The sequence below is a fragment of the Leucoraja erinacea genome, chromosome 22, assembly GCF_028641065.1.
Source record: "Leucoraja erinacea ecotype New England chromosome 22, Leri_hhj_1, whole genome shotgun sequence".
NCBI lineage: Eukaryota > Metazoa > Chordata > Chondrichthyes > Rajiformes > Rajidae > Leucoraja > Leucoraja erinaceus.
This window is the reverse complement of record NC_073398.1, coordinates 3,209,960-3,224,703: the sequence shown is the minus strand read 5'-3', so window position 1 is coordinate 3,224,703 and position 14,744 is coordinate 3,209,960. Positions and strand designations below refer to the sequence as shown.

General features: G+C 46.7%; 1 protein-coding gene across 1 annotated transcript in view; it reads right to left on the bottom strand.

Annotated features, from left to right (window-relative positions):
* The window catches only part of LOC129707640 (uncharacterized), a 95,275-nt gene that overhangs the window by 56,094 nt on the left and 24,437 nt on the right, over positions 1–14,744 (bottom strand). Inside the window, exons 8-12 of the mRNA XM_055652777.1 lie at positions 13,183–13,407; positions 8,720–8,875; positions 6,938–7,058; positions 1,693–1,824; positions 481–582 (exon numbers count right to left, since the gene is read on the bottom strand). Coding sequence (XP_055508752.1) covers positions 481–582; positions 1,693–1,824; positions 6,938–7,058; positions 8,720–8,875; positions 13,183–13,407 — 736 coding nt within the window. The remainder of the gene's footprint in view (positions 1–480; positions 583–1,692; positions 1,825–6,937; positions 7,059–8,719; positions 8,876–13,182; positions 13,408–14,744) is intronic.

The window sequence follows — 14,744 nt, the reverse complement described above, 5'->3', positions numbered from 1 at the left end:
CAGTCAGTGTACAGATATTACATGATTACAATCGTGCCATCCACAGTGTACAGATACATGATACAGGGAGTAACGTTTTGGTCCGATCAAAGAGAGGTAGATAGTAGCTGAGGACCGGTAGGTTGTTGGTAGGATGGCTCCAAATGGGTGCAACACCTCATTGTCGATATAAGGTAGGCAGGAAATGACGATTGTGTGAAGCATGTGGACTGCACCTTTACCCTGTGTTTTGCATGGATAATGCACAATACATGATAGACCCTGAACTGCTCCTGCCTGCAAACCAAAGCTTGCCAGCCTCCCTCTCCCAACAACTGTGCAACACTTCAATAGTACAGGGGTTGTGGGGAGGAGGCAGGAGAATGAGGTTGAGAGGGAAAGATAGATCAGCCATGACTGAACGACCACAAGTAGACTTGATGGGCCGATTGGCCTAATTCTGCTCCTAGAACGTACAAATATATGAAGTACAGGACTTACTGGCGGCGTTAGGGTGCGCTTGTCCTTTAGTTTTACTGGAATCACTGGCATGACAGACTTGGCAGCTAGCGATGTAAAAGGCAATTCAGTCATTAGCTCACCCTAAAATATGCAGAAAAATGGAATTTATTGCAGCTACAGCACTGATGTACACTAACAAATACATCTCAGTGTGGATACAGTCTATATTATCTTCATGTTGCCAGTGAATAAAAACATTCAAATCAAGTAGTAATTCTGCTCCACTATGTTTGTTTAGTGTATCACTGAGCGTGAAAACTTTGCCTACCGAGTGTCCATTCAGTGTGCATTAAAACTTAAAAAAATAGAAATAAAAATACGCCGATTGTATTGCGCATTATCATATCGGCCTTTATTGAGGGCCAATTTACAAAGTTTTACCGAAGCCAATACCTCAGCCGCATACCTTCCCAGATTGGGAGTGTGGGAGGAAACCGGAAAACCACCCAAAGTAAACCCACGCGTAACTAGGGAGAAGGTACAAACGAGGGCCTGTACAGACAGCACCCGTAGTCAGGATCGAAAAATACTCTGGCGCTGTACAAAGTAGACACAAACTGTACCGCTTTGCGCTTTGCCCCTTCTGACTTGATTTACTAGTTTTATTATTATTTTTTTTTTTAAATAATCTTTTTATTAGAGGCAGGTACATATCATATTAAAAACATTTCATGTATATCATTCCTACATTACTAATATTATCAATTGATATTAATTCAGCTTCCAGTATTTTGTTTTTATATAGATAGAAAATAAGAAAAGAAAAATGAAAAAAAGAAAAAAGTATAATAAAGAAGAATGGAATAATTTACTAAAAATACAACTTTGGAGATAAGTTTGTAAATTATAAAGTATAACTTTTCATCTGATCCTTAATTCGAGTTTCAGTCAGGTCCTCGTGATTTACCAGTGTTATCTTAAATATCAACCTCTATCCTCAAGAGGCTATTTGGTTAATCAGATTATATATTTTGTTAACAAATAAATTGAAAAATGTGTTCTTGATACGGACTCATATGGTGTATACATGCAAGGATGTTTCTTGTTAAATGTTGAGGAGCAGTTTGTGGGGATTTGAGGGGAATGTTAGAGGTTCCCCCTTAGGTCCCTATTAAATCTCCCCCCCCTTACCTCAAACCCATGTCCTGCCCATTTTAAAATGTGGGATTAGAGTCTTTGATCAGCACTTACCATCTCGTCGGGCCGGGGAGCAACAATGTCTGGCAGGGGACCAAGGGGAAAGCGGATGTACTCATACTTCCATTTGAAGACGAAATTGATTGAGAATTGCCCATTGATCCTCACAGAGATGTAGTCATTAACCTGCAGCCAAGGGACAGATGTGATACATTCACATGTAATGGAACATAATGGTAACAATATCAGCGATCATAAACATGGCCAGTGTTTCTCCAGGTGTAAGAGAAGTGGCAGCTCCTGCAGTCCGTCTGTCTTTTTTTGTTTTGTTTTCTCTTGTCTTGTTGGACGTTTGTTTTAGTTTATTTTTAGTTGTGTATGTGTGTGTGGGGGGGGGGGGGGGGGGGGAACTTGTTCTAGTCTCTTCCTTCGGGAGGGATGCAACCTTTTCTTTGTCGGATCCCCCGTCTCCGTCTCCGTCTCCGTCTGCGCTGAGGCCTAATCGCGGAGCTGGCGGCCTCCAACTTGGACCGACTTCGAGGTTCCGGAGGCAGAGCCAGAACTCGTCATCGTGAAGCTGGCCAACTTCGGGGCTGCGGTGGCAACCCGACTTCGGAGCCTCGGAGGCTTCGGCTGCGGGCCCAGTGGACGACAACGTCGGGAGCTCGCAGGTCCCAGGTTGGTGACCCATTCTCCGGAGCTCCCGCAACAACAGCTTCGTCCGCTGGACTGGAGGGTGGCAGCTTCGTCCGCCCCGGGCCGCGGAGTTTGAACCGGCCCGTTCGCGGGACTTACCATCACCTGGTGGGGGGCCCAATGCTGGAAGTCTGGATCGCCTCAACGCAGAGGGAGAGCAAGGAAGGAAGAGACAAGGACTTTAAGACTTTTGCCTTCCATCACAGTGAGGAGGTGCCTGGTAGACTCACTGTGGTGGATGTTAAACTGTGTTAAGTGTGTGTTCTGTTATTTTATTCTCTGTCATGACTGCAAGGTACGCAACTTCGTTCAAACTAAAAGTTTGAATGACAATAAAGGACACTTTACTTTTTTACTTTACTATCAAGTTAGTTTTAAATAACCTCTCCAGGAGTGGGGTTTGTAAGATACATTGAGCAGTAGTAGAGAATTCAGGAAGAGATGTTTTGTGTAGAAATATGTCTTTTTTTATCAAGATCAGGTTTACCCCCAATTGAGTAGGAAGGAACTATCTTTACACCAAAGATGCTGGAGTAACTCAGCATCTCTGGAGAAAAGGAATAGGTCACATTTGGTTCAGGCAGCATCTCTGGGGGAAATGAATAGGTGACACCTGAGGCGTCTGAAGAAGGTTCTTGACATGAAACGCCACCTTTTCTCCAGAGATGCTGCCAGACCCACTGAGTAATTCCAGCATTTTGTGTCAAACCGCTAACTGACAACAGTAGCAACGTCAGAAGTCTCGTTGGCAGACATAAAGAGAGTAGACATAAACGGGACTTCATCCAGTTGCAACCTGTAATGAAGTGGTCAGTGCTGGGGTTTCAAAGTCTACAACGCATTCCACTGATGTGGGTGAAGTCATGGCTGGTGCGATGGCTACATTTGCCGATGGCACAAGGACAGGTAGGAAAGTGAGTTGTGTAGAGGACACCAGAAGACTTTTAAATCATTTCTTCAGGAGCAGTGTTGGGGATACAATGAGGAGCAGCGGAGAATTCTGGAAGGGTCGCTTTATGTCAGAGTTGGACGAGTAGGAAAGTATAACGTGGGAAGTGTGAAATTGTTGGGAAAAATAAATAGAAGGGTCTAATTCAAACTGTGAGAGATTGTAGAGGGATCTGATTGTTCCACTGCACGTACTGCAAAAATAAACATAGAAACATAGAAAATAGGTGCAGGAGTAGGCCATTCGGCCATTTTGAGCCTGCACCGCCATTCAATCAATCAATCAATCAAACTTTATTGTCATCTTGCAAGCAACAGTTGTACAGTGCAAAATGAAAAGACGTTTCCCAGGGAATACCGGAGCATCGCACATGAAATTTAAAACATTTCACACATAATAACACTAAAAACAATCCAGTCCCTGATGGAACAGTGCAAATAGTTAAAAGCAGGTAAAACAACAACGTTAAAATACAGTAAAACCAATCATAAAAATGTCCGGGGCCGCTGATTTGAGTGACCAGTGCCAGTTATTAAAGTGTCCGTGCCAAGCCGCAGAATCAGGTGACTGTGAGTACAGAGTGACTGTTTAGCAGCCTCACAGCCTGTGGCAGGAAGCTGTTTAGCAGTCTTGTAGTCCGGGCTTTGATGCTGCGATATCTCTTGCCTGATGGCACGAGATCCAGGTGTATGTGGAGGGGGTGCTCATGGCTCATGGCTTCAATATGATCATGGCTGATTATCCAACTCAATATCCTGTACCTGCCTTCTCTCCATATCCCCTGATCCCTTTAGCCACAAGGGCCACATCTAACTCCCTCTTAAATATAGCCAATGAACTGGCCTCAACTATCTTCTGTGGCAGAGAGTTCCAGAGATTCACCACTCACTCTGTAAAATATGTTTTTCTCATCTCAGTCCTAAAGGATTACCCCTTCATCCTTAAACTGTGATCCCTTGTTCTGGACTTCCCCAACATCGGGAACAATCTTCCTGCATCTAGCCTGTCCAACCCCTTAAGAATTTTGTGAGTTTCTATAAGATCCCCCCTCAATCTTCTAAATTCTAGCGAGTACAAGCCGAGTCTATCCAGTCTTTCTTCATATGAAAGTCCTGACATCCCAGGAATCAGTCTGGTGAACCTTCTCTGTACTCCCTCTATGGCAAGAACGTATTTCCTCAGATTTGGAGACCAAAACTGTACGCAATACTCCAGGTGTGGTCTCACCAAGACCCTGTACAACTGCAGTAGAACCTCACTGCTCTTACACTCAAATCCTTTTGCTATGAATGCTAACATACCATTTGCTTTCTTCACTGCCTGCTGCACCTGCATGCCTACTTTCAATGACTGGTGTACCATTAAATGCAAGTACCTGTACTGCAATTAATTAGCACAATTCTCAGAATGTCATTGTTAATTGATTGAAGAGTTGGTAGGAAGGTTATGCTTTATTTACATGGGTTATTAGTGATATCACGCGGGCGGGAGCACCGTGTACATTATTGATCTCCAGAGGATGTTGGAAGCAGACTAGAAGTTTACTAGGTTAATACTTGGAAGGAGGTGGGACTTTTACAAGGAACAGTGGGACGGGCTAGAATTGTGCCTGCTAGAGGTTAGCAGAATGAGAAGGGACCCGATCAAGAGAGGTGCATTGACAGAGTGGATATGCAGAAATTATTTCCATTAGATTTTAGACTTTCGGTTTTAGAGATACAGCGCGGGGACAGATCCTTTGGCCCACCGAGTCCGCGCCGACCAACGGTCCACATGCACTCGCACAATCCCGCACCCTAGGGACATGTTATAGTTTTACCAAGCTAATTAACCTACAAACCTGTACGTCTTTGGAGTGTGGGAAGAAAGCGGAGCTCTGTTTAGTGCTGTTTTGCTGCTGCTCCTCACCAAACTCAAGGACTACGTTATAACCAATTGGAAAATATTATCAGTCAATTGCTATCTTGCTATTTTTAATGAGATCAACCTGTAGGTGCCATTGGGACATTAGTTCTTGGTGCAAATTCCGTGACTTTCATTTGTTACATGTTCTCGGCTGATTAAGTTTCCTTTCATCTTTAGATCCGCTTTCACCCCCATCCCCAGCTGCTCCTATCACCCTCCATTGACCTACATGTCCCCTCAGCCCCCTTTCACCTTTTTGTCACCCACCACCTCCACCCATATCCATGGACTCCTGTTCAAGAAGGAACTGCAGATGCTGGAAAATCGAAGGTACACAAAAATGCTGGAGAAACTCAGCGGGTGCAGTCTGAACCTGCCCTATCCATGTACCTTGGTACACAAAAATTCTGGAGAAACTCAGCGGGTGCGAAGGAAATAGGCAACGTTTCGGGCCGAAACCCTTCCGGGTTTCGGCCTGAAACGTTGCCTATTTCCTTTGCTCCATAGATGCTGCTGCACCCGCTGAGTTTCTCCAGCATTTTTGTGTACCTTCCATGGACTCCTGCCTTTCCCTTCTGCCTCCCTATCCTGACTCCATGCTCATCACAGCCTCGGGTCTGCTCCCCTCACAACCCTTGCCTTGAGCCTCCGCATCCTTGTCCCTCAGTCTTCATCTGCCCCTCCCTTGAATCTCCCTTGGCCTTTTCCCCAGTTTTACCCCCTTTAAAGCTTCCCCCTCGCCTTTATTCTCCTCCCTTGCTTGCTTCCCCCCTCAAATTTAAACCCTGGTCTCCATGTCCCTAAAGGGGCTGTCCCACTTGGGCGACCTAATTGACGAGTTTAGAAGAGTTTGAAAAAATGACATGTTGAAGACCTCCTTCAACTATGTTGAAGACCAGCTTCGACTAGCTACGACTAACTTCGGGAAAATTGGACACCGAAGAGTGTAGAGTGAAGACGATCTCCTTCGACCTCCCTTCAACTATGATGAAGACTATCTACGACTGCCTTCGACTACCCTCGACTACCTACGACTAACATACTACGACCTACTACGACTAAACCTACGAATAAAATAAATATCGATTTTTTTTCCATGGCGACCTTTTTTTACTCGCGGGCATTTTTTGACATAATGAAAAAAACGCCGCAACCCAGCTGAGGCCTCGAGTACGCGGAGACCACTCTCGAGCATGAAGGAGAGTGATGAAGACCTCCTGCGACCTTGTGTCGACCATGCTGCGAGTATGAGTCGAGGGCAAACTCGCCAGAACTCGCTGATAAGTTCGCCCAAGTGGGACAGTCCCTTAAGGAATGCATGTGGGTGGCACAGCGGTAGAGTTGCTGCCCCACAGCGCCAGAGACCCGAGTTTGATCCTGACTATGGGTGCTGTCCGTATGGAGTTTGTACGTTATCCCCCGTGCCCTGCGTGGGTTTTTCTCCGGATTCCTCCCACACTCCAAAGACGCACAGGTTTGGAGGTTAATTGGCTTGGTAACATTGTAAATTATCCCCAGTGTGTGTCGGATAGTGCTAGTGTGCGGGGATCGCTGGTCGGCGCGGACTCGGCAGGCCGAAGGGCCTGTATGTGCGCTATATCTCTAAACTAAACTATGAGCAGTACTAGAAGCCAGGCATCCTCCCTGGAACAGCAGAGTGCACAATATCCTCCAGCTTTCCCATTAATACTTACATTTGTAAATCTTATTGTCTCAAAGCTTTGTCTGAGACTCAGCAACAAAACGTACCTGCACCCAAATCGGCTCCGGAAGCTTTCCTCTCTTTGGCCAATTCCAATGTTTCATTGAAATTTTAGTTTCATCTATGTACAAACCGCCCTCTTCGTGGTACAGGAGGACCTTCGCCTTCCTAGGAACAGAAGAAGCAATTAGACACAATTTCATTACAAACTTAGAATCACAACATTGAAGGAACCTGTTTTGCCTGTCCTGCCCTACTCTCTCTCCGAAAGAGTTATTCAACGGGTCCTCTTCTCTTCTCTCCTCACTGCTCTGCCGGTGGTCCCTGATCAAGTCACAGTCATTCATTCATTCATTCATTCATTCATTCATTCATTCATTCATCGTTGAAAACATTAGCGACGCAGTGGTGCTGGTTTCCGTCGGGAATGGTGACGGACGCACCGCACATCTCTGTCCTCCAGTCCCTGCGGACTTCCGCCGCTGGAAGTATCGGATTTTGGTGTGTGTGTGTGTGCTTTATCATTGTTCCTTACAATGCCACGTACGAAAATGATCGCAACTTCTACTGAAGTGTGGATGGCCGTTGGCTCGCTAGGAGCCCATCCGCCCTCTGACAGGTCCTGCTGGGGCTGGGGGTCCACACACCCCTCCACATCTGGCAAACCAGGCGGGGGAGACGGTTTAGTCGCCGAAAAAATCGCGTAAGTGGGACAGGCCCAACTCAGCGGATCAGGCAGGATCTCTGGAGGACATGGACAGGTGATGTTTTGATCCCAGTTTCTTCCCAGCTGTTATCAAGCAATTGAAAAGTCCTCTCACCAGTTAGAGGGCAGTACTGACCTGCCATCTACCTCATTGGAGACCTTTGAACTACCTTGAACGGACTTTATCTTACACTGAATATTATACCCTTTGTCCTGTATCTGTACACTGTGGACAGCTTCATTGTAATCATGTATAATTTTTACGCTGACTGGGCAGCAGGAAACAAAAAGCTTCTCACTGTACCTTAGTACATGTGACAATAATCAACTCATCTAAATGCCTCGGTAAGTGGAGCAAAGTTTAAAGATGTGTGGAGTAAGACATGTTCCACAGAGTGGAATGCACTGCCAAAGCTGGTGGTGGAGGCTGATATGATAATGGATTTTCTGAAGCTTTGGGATAGGCAGGTGGATATGTGGGAAGAGTAGGGATATGGATCACATGCACGCATAGGAGATCACTTTCACTTGCCATCATATTCAGCATCGACACTGTGGGCCGAAGGGCCTGTACCTTGTGCACTGTACGTTTCTATATTCTATATTTATAGCCCCTGTCCCACGGTACGAGTTCATTCCAAGAGCTCTCCCGAGTTTGCAGTGATTCGAACTCGGAGATTTATGGTAATGGCCACTCGTCGGTACACGGGGCTCTTGTGGACATTTTTCAACATGTTGAAAAAAGACTTTGTTGACAATGAATTCCACAGATTCACCATTTAACTCACGCTTCACACTCACCACCATTTTTCAGACGTGTTGAAAAATCTTCACGAGTCTTCCCGTGCTTACCTGCCGTTAGCGAGTCTTCCCGAGTTCCTGCCGCTAGCGCTATGAGCCGCTAAGAGACGTCCCCGAGCTCCGACGTACCCGCTACATTCATTCTCCGTGCTTACCATGTGTTTGATTTTTTTTTTAAACTCGGGAGAGCTCTTGAAATGAACTCGTACCGTGGGACAGGGCTTTAAGGCAGCAACTCTACCGCTGAGCCGCCATGCCGCCATTTCCAGTTTGCAAAGTATTTTGCCATTGTATTACAACTATATTTTTATTGAACACTTACGTCCCGGTTAAGAAAATGCTTCCGCAGCCAAATGGTGTGAAGCTGCCCACGAGAGTGGGATATTCTGCCGAATCGTTGAAGATATTGGTGTAAAATGTTCCTGGGCAGGAGAGGCCAGAGAGACTGCGACACACAGCAAGATTACCAGAAGGGTAACTGCACTTGGGGTCAAGGAGTAACAACAGATATTACCAGGATTCATTAGTAACTGGAGTAACATATGACAGGCTTACTTTCAAAATGATGCACAACACCTGATTAGCTACTTCATAAGGTCATAGGTGATAGGAGCAGAATTAGGCCATTCGGTCATGTGATAGCAGAATTAGGCCATTCGGCCCATCAAGTTTACTCCGCCATTCAATCATGGCTCTTCCTCCTCACCCCGTTCTCCTGCCTTCTCCCCATAACCCCTGAAACCCGTACTAATCAACAAATGATCTCTGCCGTAATAATATCCATCGACTTGTCCTCCAAAGACATCGTTGACAATGAATTCCACAGATTCACCATTTAACTCACGCTTCACTCTCACCACCATCTTCTGTTTGTTATGAAAAGAATGTCAAAGTCATCATACTCTTCAACAGGACAGAATCACCCCTCCCTCACCGCCATTTCCCCCACCACTGTCCCAGCAAACCATCAATGCCATTTTCAAAGGTAGACACAAAATGCTGGAGTAACTCAGCGGGACCGGCAGCATCTCTGGAGAGAAGGAATGGGTGATGTTTCGGGTCGAGACCCTTCTTCAGACTGATCATTCCTCAAGCTTGTTTGTTACTCTATAGACCATATACCATAGACAATAGGTACAGGTGTAGGCAATTTGGACCTTCGAGCCAGCACTGCCATTCAATGTGATCATGGCTGATCATCCTCAATCCTGCCTTCTCCCCATATCCCCTGACTCCGCTATTTTTAAGAGCCCTATCTACTCTCATCACTCCCCCATAACCGCCTTCCTTCCCCACCAGTCACACCAATCTTCACCACTCTTTCACTGTACCTCGCTACATGTGACAATAAACTAAACTGAACTGTTACTTCCCCACCACATTGGACTGTCCACCCGTTACTCCCATCCTCACCCACACACAACATTCTTACCTTTCCCCTCCACCCAATGATTCTTACCCACTCCCATCGTTAGCATTAATGTCCTCCATTCACTCCTCCTGCGGCATTCTCAATGCCATCACTCTCACCTTTACTGCACACTACCCCCCACTCTCACCTTCTCTACACACCTCGGGCCCGTCTCCCGTCACTCTCACCTTCTCTACACACCTCGGCCCTTCTCCCCCCACTCTCACCTTCTCTACATACCTCGCCCCGTCTCCCGTCACTCTCATCTTCCACCGCCACTCCTACTTTCTTTATCATTTTCAACCCTGTCCACAACACTCATCTGCCCCACCTCTTTTCCCATTTCCGCACCAATAATCGCACCTTCCCATCTCCACCCCTTTCGGCCTTCCAGAGACTATTCCCTCCGCAACTTTTTGCTTCACTCATCCCTTCCCACCCATACTATCCCCTCCTCAGATGCTTTGCCCTGTAACACCTGCCCCTTATATCCCCTCACTCGACACCAACCAGAGACCCTGGCAGTCCTTCCAGGTGAGACAGAGGTTTACATGCACCTTCTCTAACCTCATCTATTGCATCTGGTGTTCCCAATGTGGGGTCTTGGACATTGGCGAGACAGAGCGTAGACTTGGCAGGCATTTTGCCGAATCCTTACGCTCAGTACCCTGCTGGATCATCATGTTAACTCCCCTTCCATTCTCATACTGAAGCCCCTGTCCAGCGCCTCCTCTATTGCCAAAGTGAGGCCACAGGCAGATTGGAGAAACAGCACCTCACATTTCAATCGGGCAGCTTACAACCCAGCAATATTGAATAGAGAGTGGTGAATCTGTGGAATTCTCTGCCGCAGAAGGTAGTTGAGGCCAGTTCATTGGCTATATTTAAGAGGGAGTTAGATGTGGCCCTTGTGGCTAAAGGGATCAGGGGGTATGGAGAGAAGGCAGGTACAGGATACCGAGTTGGATGATCAGCCATGATCATATTGAATGGCGGTGCAGGCTTGAAGGGTCGAATGGCCTACTCCTGCACCTATTGTCTATTGTCTATTGAAATGTCATCTATCCATTCTCTCCAGAGATGTTTCCAGACCCACTAAGTTACTCCAGCATTTTGTGTCTTATCTCTGGTATAAACTACCATCTGCAGTTCCTTTTTATGACATGTTATCACCTCTCCCTGTCCAACTTTACCCTCCACTCTCGACCTCTCTCTCAATCATCATCCTCAACGTGATCATTATTTTCACCATCCCATTTATTTATCCCGAACCCTGTCACTCTAACCCTGTGGAATCCAAACAAGTCAATGGATATTTTTAAGGCAGAGATAGACAGATTCTTGATTAGTACTGGTGATAGTCAGGGGTGATGGTGAGAAGGCAGGAGATTGGGGTTGAGAGGGAAAGATAGATCAGACATGGTTGAATGGCGGAGTGGACATGATGTTGGCAGAATGGCCTAATCCTGCTCCAATAACTTGCGAACTTATGAACCCGCTCAAAACATACCATCAATCCCGACTGCCTCACCAGTCACACCCTCACCCATCAATCTCATACATCACCATCATTATACCCATTTATCCTTTCCTACCCCCACCTCACTCACACCTCACTCACTCGTTCCCACCACTTGTGTGTCCTCCCTCTACCCTCCCCCCACCACTCTGCACATCACTCACACCACAGACTCATCACTCTCAGCCACCCTGTCATTCCCAATTTCCTCCCTCACCATCACTCTCTCTGTGTCGTCCCCCCCCCTCATTGTCTGGGCCCATCACCCCGACTCCACCACTTTCGCCGTTCCCCATCTCCAGTAACTTCTCCACAACTTACCCCCCCCCCCCCCCCCACACCCCCTCTGTCATCCCCATCATTCACCAAAGCCCTCATCCTTCCGTCTAGTTCATCTCTCATTTTACCCCAACCCTCCCCCATCACTCTCATTTACCTCAATTTGATTAGTTCGGGGGTGTCGGGGGTTACGGGGAGAAGGCAGGAGAATGGGGTTAGGAGGGAGAGAAAGGTCCGCCATGATTGAATGGCGGAGTAGACTCGATGAGCCGAATGGCCTTAATTGGGCTCCTTATCACCTATGATCTCATGCCTGACCCTTCCCCACCGCTGTCATTTCACCTCAATCTCACACTTCTGGTCCTGCATTGTTTGTACCCTGACCATCACATTGCCCCTTCCCGCCACGATCACTTTGCCCAAACACTCCCACCCCTCCACATACAACTCCCCGTCCCCAATAATTCCACCGTACCCTCTTGATCGCTCTCACCCAGCATGCTCTGCCACCTTCCCACCTCGCCTCCATGCTGCCCCGTCACTCGTACCTTCAACCAGAACCCCTCCTCTCTCTCCCACTCACCCCCCCCCCCCATTACGCCCACTCCCTCACTATACTGCAACCACCATCTTACACACTCACCCCATCTCTCTTCCCCATTCCAATTTCACATGCGCCCAGCTCCCACGAGACACAAGAACGCAAGAAAACAGGAGCAGGCCCCGCAACTAGGCCTCAACACTGCCCCACTATTCTGCATGGTCGTAGCAACTCTTCCTCTGCAGTTCCCCATAATTCCCTAATCTGTCAAATATTGATCTATCTCCATGTTAAATATATTTAATGATCTGGCCTCCACCACCCTTGGGGGCAGAGAATTACAGATTCACGACCCTTATGGAGAAGAGGCTTCTATGCCCCTCAGTTTAAAATGGCTGACCCCTTATCCTGTCATTATCTCCTCTTGGTCAAGATTCTCTCACTGGTGAAAACATCTCAACAAATATCCTGTCAAGCTCATAGGTTCTAGGAGCAGAGTTAGGCCATTCGGCCCATCAGGTCTACACCGCCATTCAATCATGGCTGATCTATCTTTCCCTCTCAACCCCATTCTCCTGCCTTCATCCTGTACCCACCGACACCCGCACTTATCTAAACTCCCTTAGGATCATGTCCGTTGGCATGAGATCACTCCTCAGTCTTCTGAAGTGCAAGGAGTACAGACTCATTTCAGCCTCATCATCTCCCCTCTCACTCTCCCTCACCTCATCATGTCTCCCCCCTCATAACATTGTTAACCTTTCCCCTCTACACCAATCTCGGTTTCCATAACTGACTTGATCTTGGACCTTTAACCTTCACATCGTATACTACGCTCCCTTATCCTGGAAAGATCATTTGAGGCTTCCATTTCATTCCAGCCACTAGATTAAGCAGAGTTCCATTTCAATAGCATCCACTGGCTACAAGTCCAGGCTCCTTGCACCAATTCATCCTTCCATTTGTTCCCATTTCAAAGACAGTGAATACCGCCCGATGTAATTGAACATGCTGATATCGAAGTTTGAAGGATACTAAATGATGCACGATCCATCATTTAATGAATAATGTAGTTTATTTAAGGCAGGGTTTTCCACTTTCATGGCTGGGATTGGAGGCTTTCCATCCTTTAGAGTGAGCACAGGGGTTGAAGCCTGCTTCCTGTACTTGCTCAGGGGCACAGTTCTGGCCTCTTCGTAATGGAGGAGGATAACGGGGTTGTCATATCCGTACTTTGCCATATTCATCCTTTGCAATTTTCTGAGTAGAAAGTAAAACAAAATTACTTGGGGACATTTCAAAATGGCTGTCGATTGATGTTGTAAACGATGGCCACGTACATTGTTGGCCTGGACACCAGCGGGACCATTGAGGATACAGGAGGCTTCATTGTGCCTTCCCTTCTCTAGCTTTCTATCATCTTCACCTGCACTCGCAACCGCCAAGCACAATTTTACGCATCAACTTATACCATTTGTTTGAGTCCTATCCTTTATTTCGTAGATACTGGTAGAATTGGTGGTGAGGGGGGGGATCTGGGACACAAGAACCTGCGGCTGACATAACGAGCCGCTATGATATATTCACGGACTCCTACAGACTTGTTACGAACATTCTGCGAATTTGAATCAAGGGGAAAACTCGGGAGAGTTTGTGAATAACTCGGGAAAGTGGGACAGGGCCTTAACAATGAAACTCTAGTGAAGGGAGGTGCCCACTTAATAATCCCAATGCTATACTTACATCTACACAATTGTTTTTGTTTTAATGTGCTTATTAACATGTATGTAGCTGGTTTTTGCCAATGGAGTTAATCATTGTCCTCTGCATAGGTCTGTCTAATCAGTTTCGATACTACTTTGGCTTGGGGTTAGTTTTCTTGGTTGAGTGCTTCCCCTGGTGCTATAGCACAAGTACTTTGTGTTTTAATTGTGATTTATCAAGGTATCAATGAGATTTACTTGTGATAAAGGGCAAAATTGGAAGAAATGAGTATATCATCATTATGAGCATATCCAGTGAGGACATGAAAATTGCAGTTTATCCCGGACTATGGTGATAATGTAGACCACATTTAGTTCAGTTTAGTTTAGAGATATAGCATGCAAACAGACCCTTCGGCCCACTGAGTTTGTGCCAGCCACTAATCCCTGCACATTACTATACACACACTAGGGACAATTTACAATTATACCAAGCCAATTAACGTACAAATCTATGTGTCTTCGGAGTGTGGGAGCAAACGGAAGATCCCGGAGAAAACCCTCGCAGGTCACGGGGAGAACGTGCAAACTCCGTACAGACGGCACCCGTAGTCAGGATCGAACCCGGGTCTCCGGCAATGCGAGGCAGCAACTCTACTGCTGCGCCACCGTGCCTCCCTGGGGTAACTGGGGCAAATACAATGGATGGACCTAAGGGGAAGCTGGGGAAATACACATGGAGCAAGAGTAGAACGAGGAAGGGGAGGGTCATGTGGAACATTAACACCTTTGAGCTGAATAATCAAGTTCTGTCTTTTACATTCTGCGTAATTCTGTACACCTACAGTCTGCCCCATTACAGTCTGCTCTCTGGTGGGAAGATGGCCCCCTTCC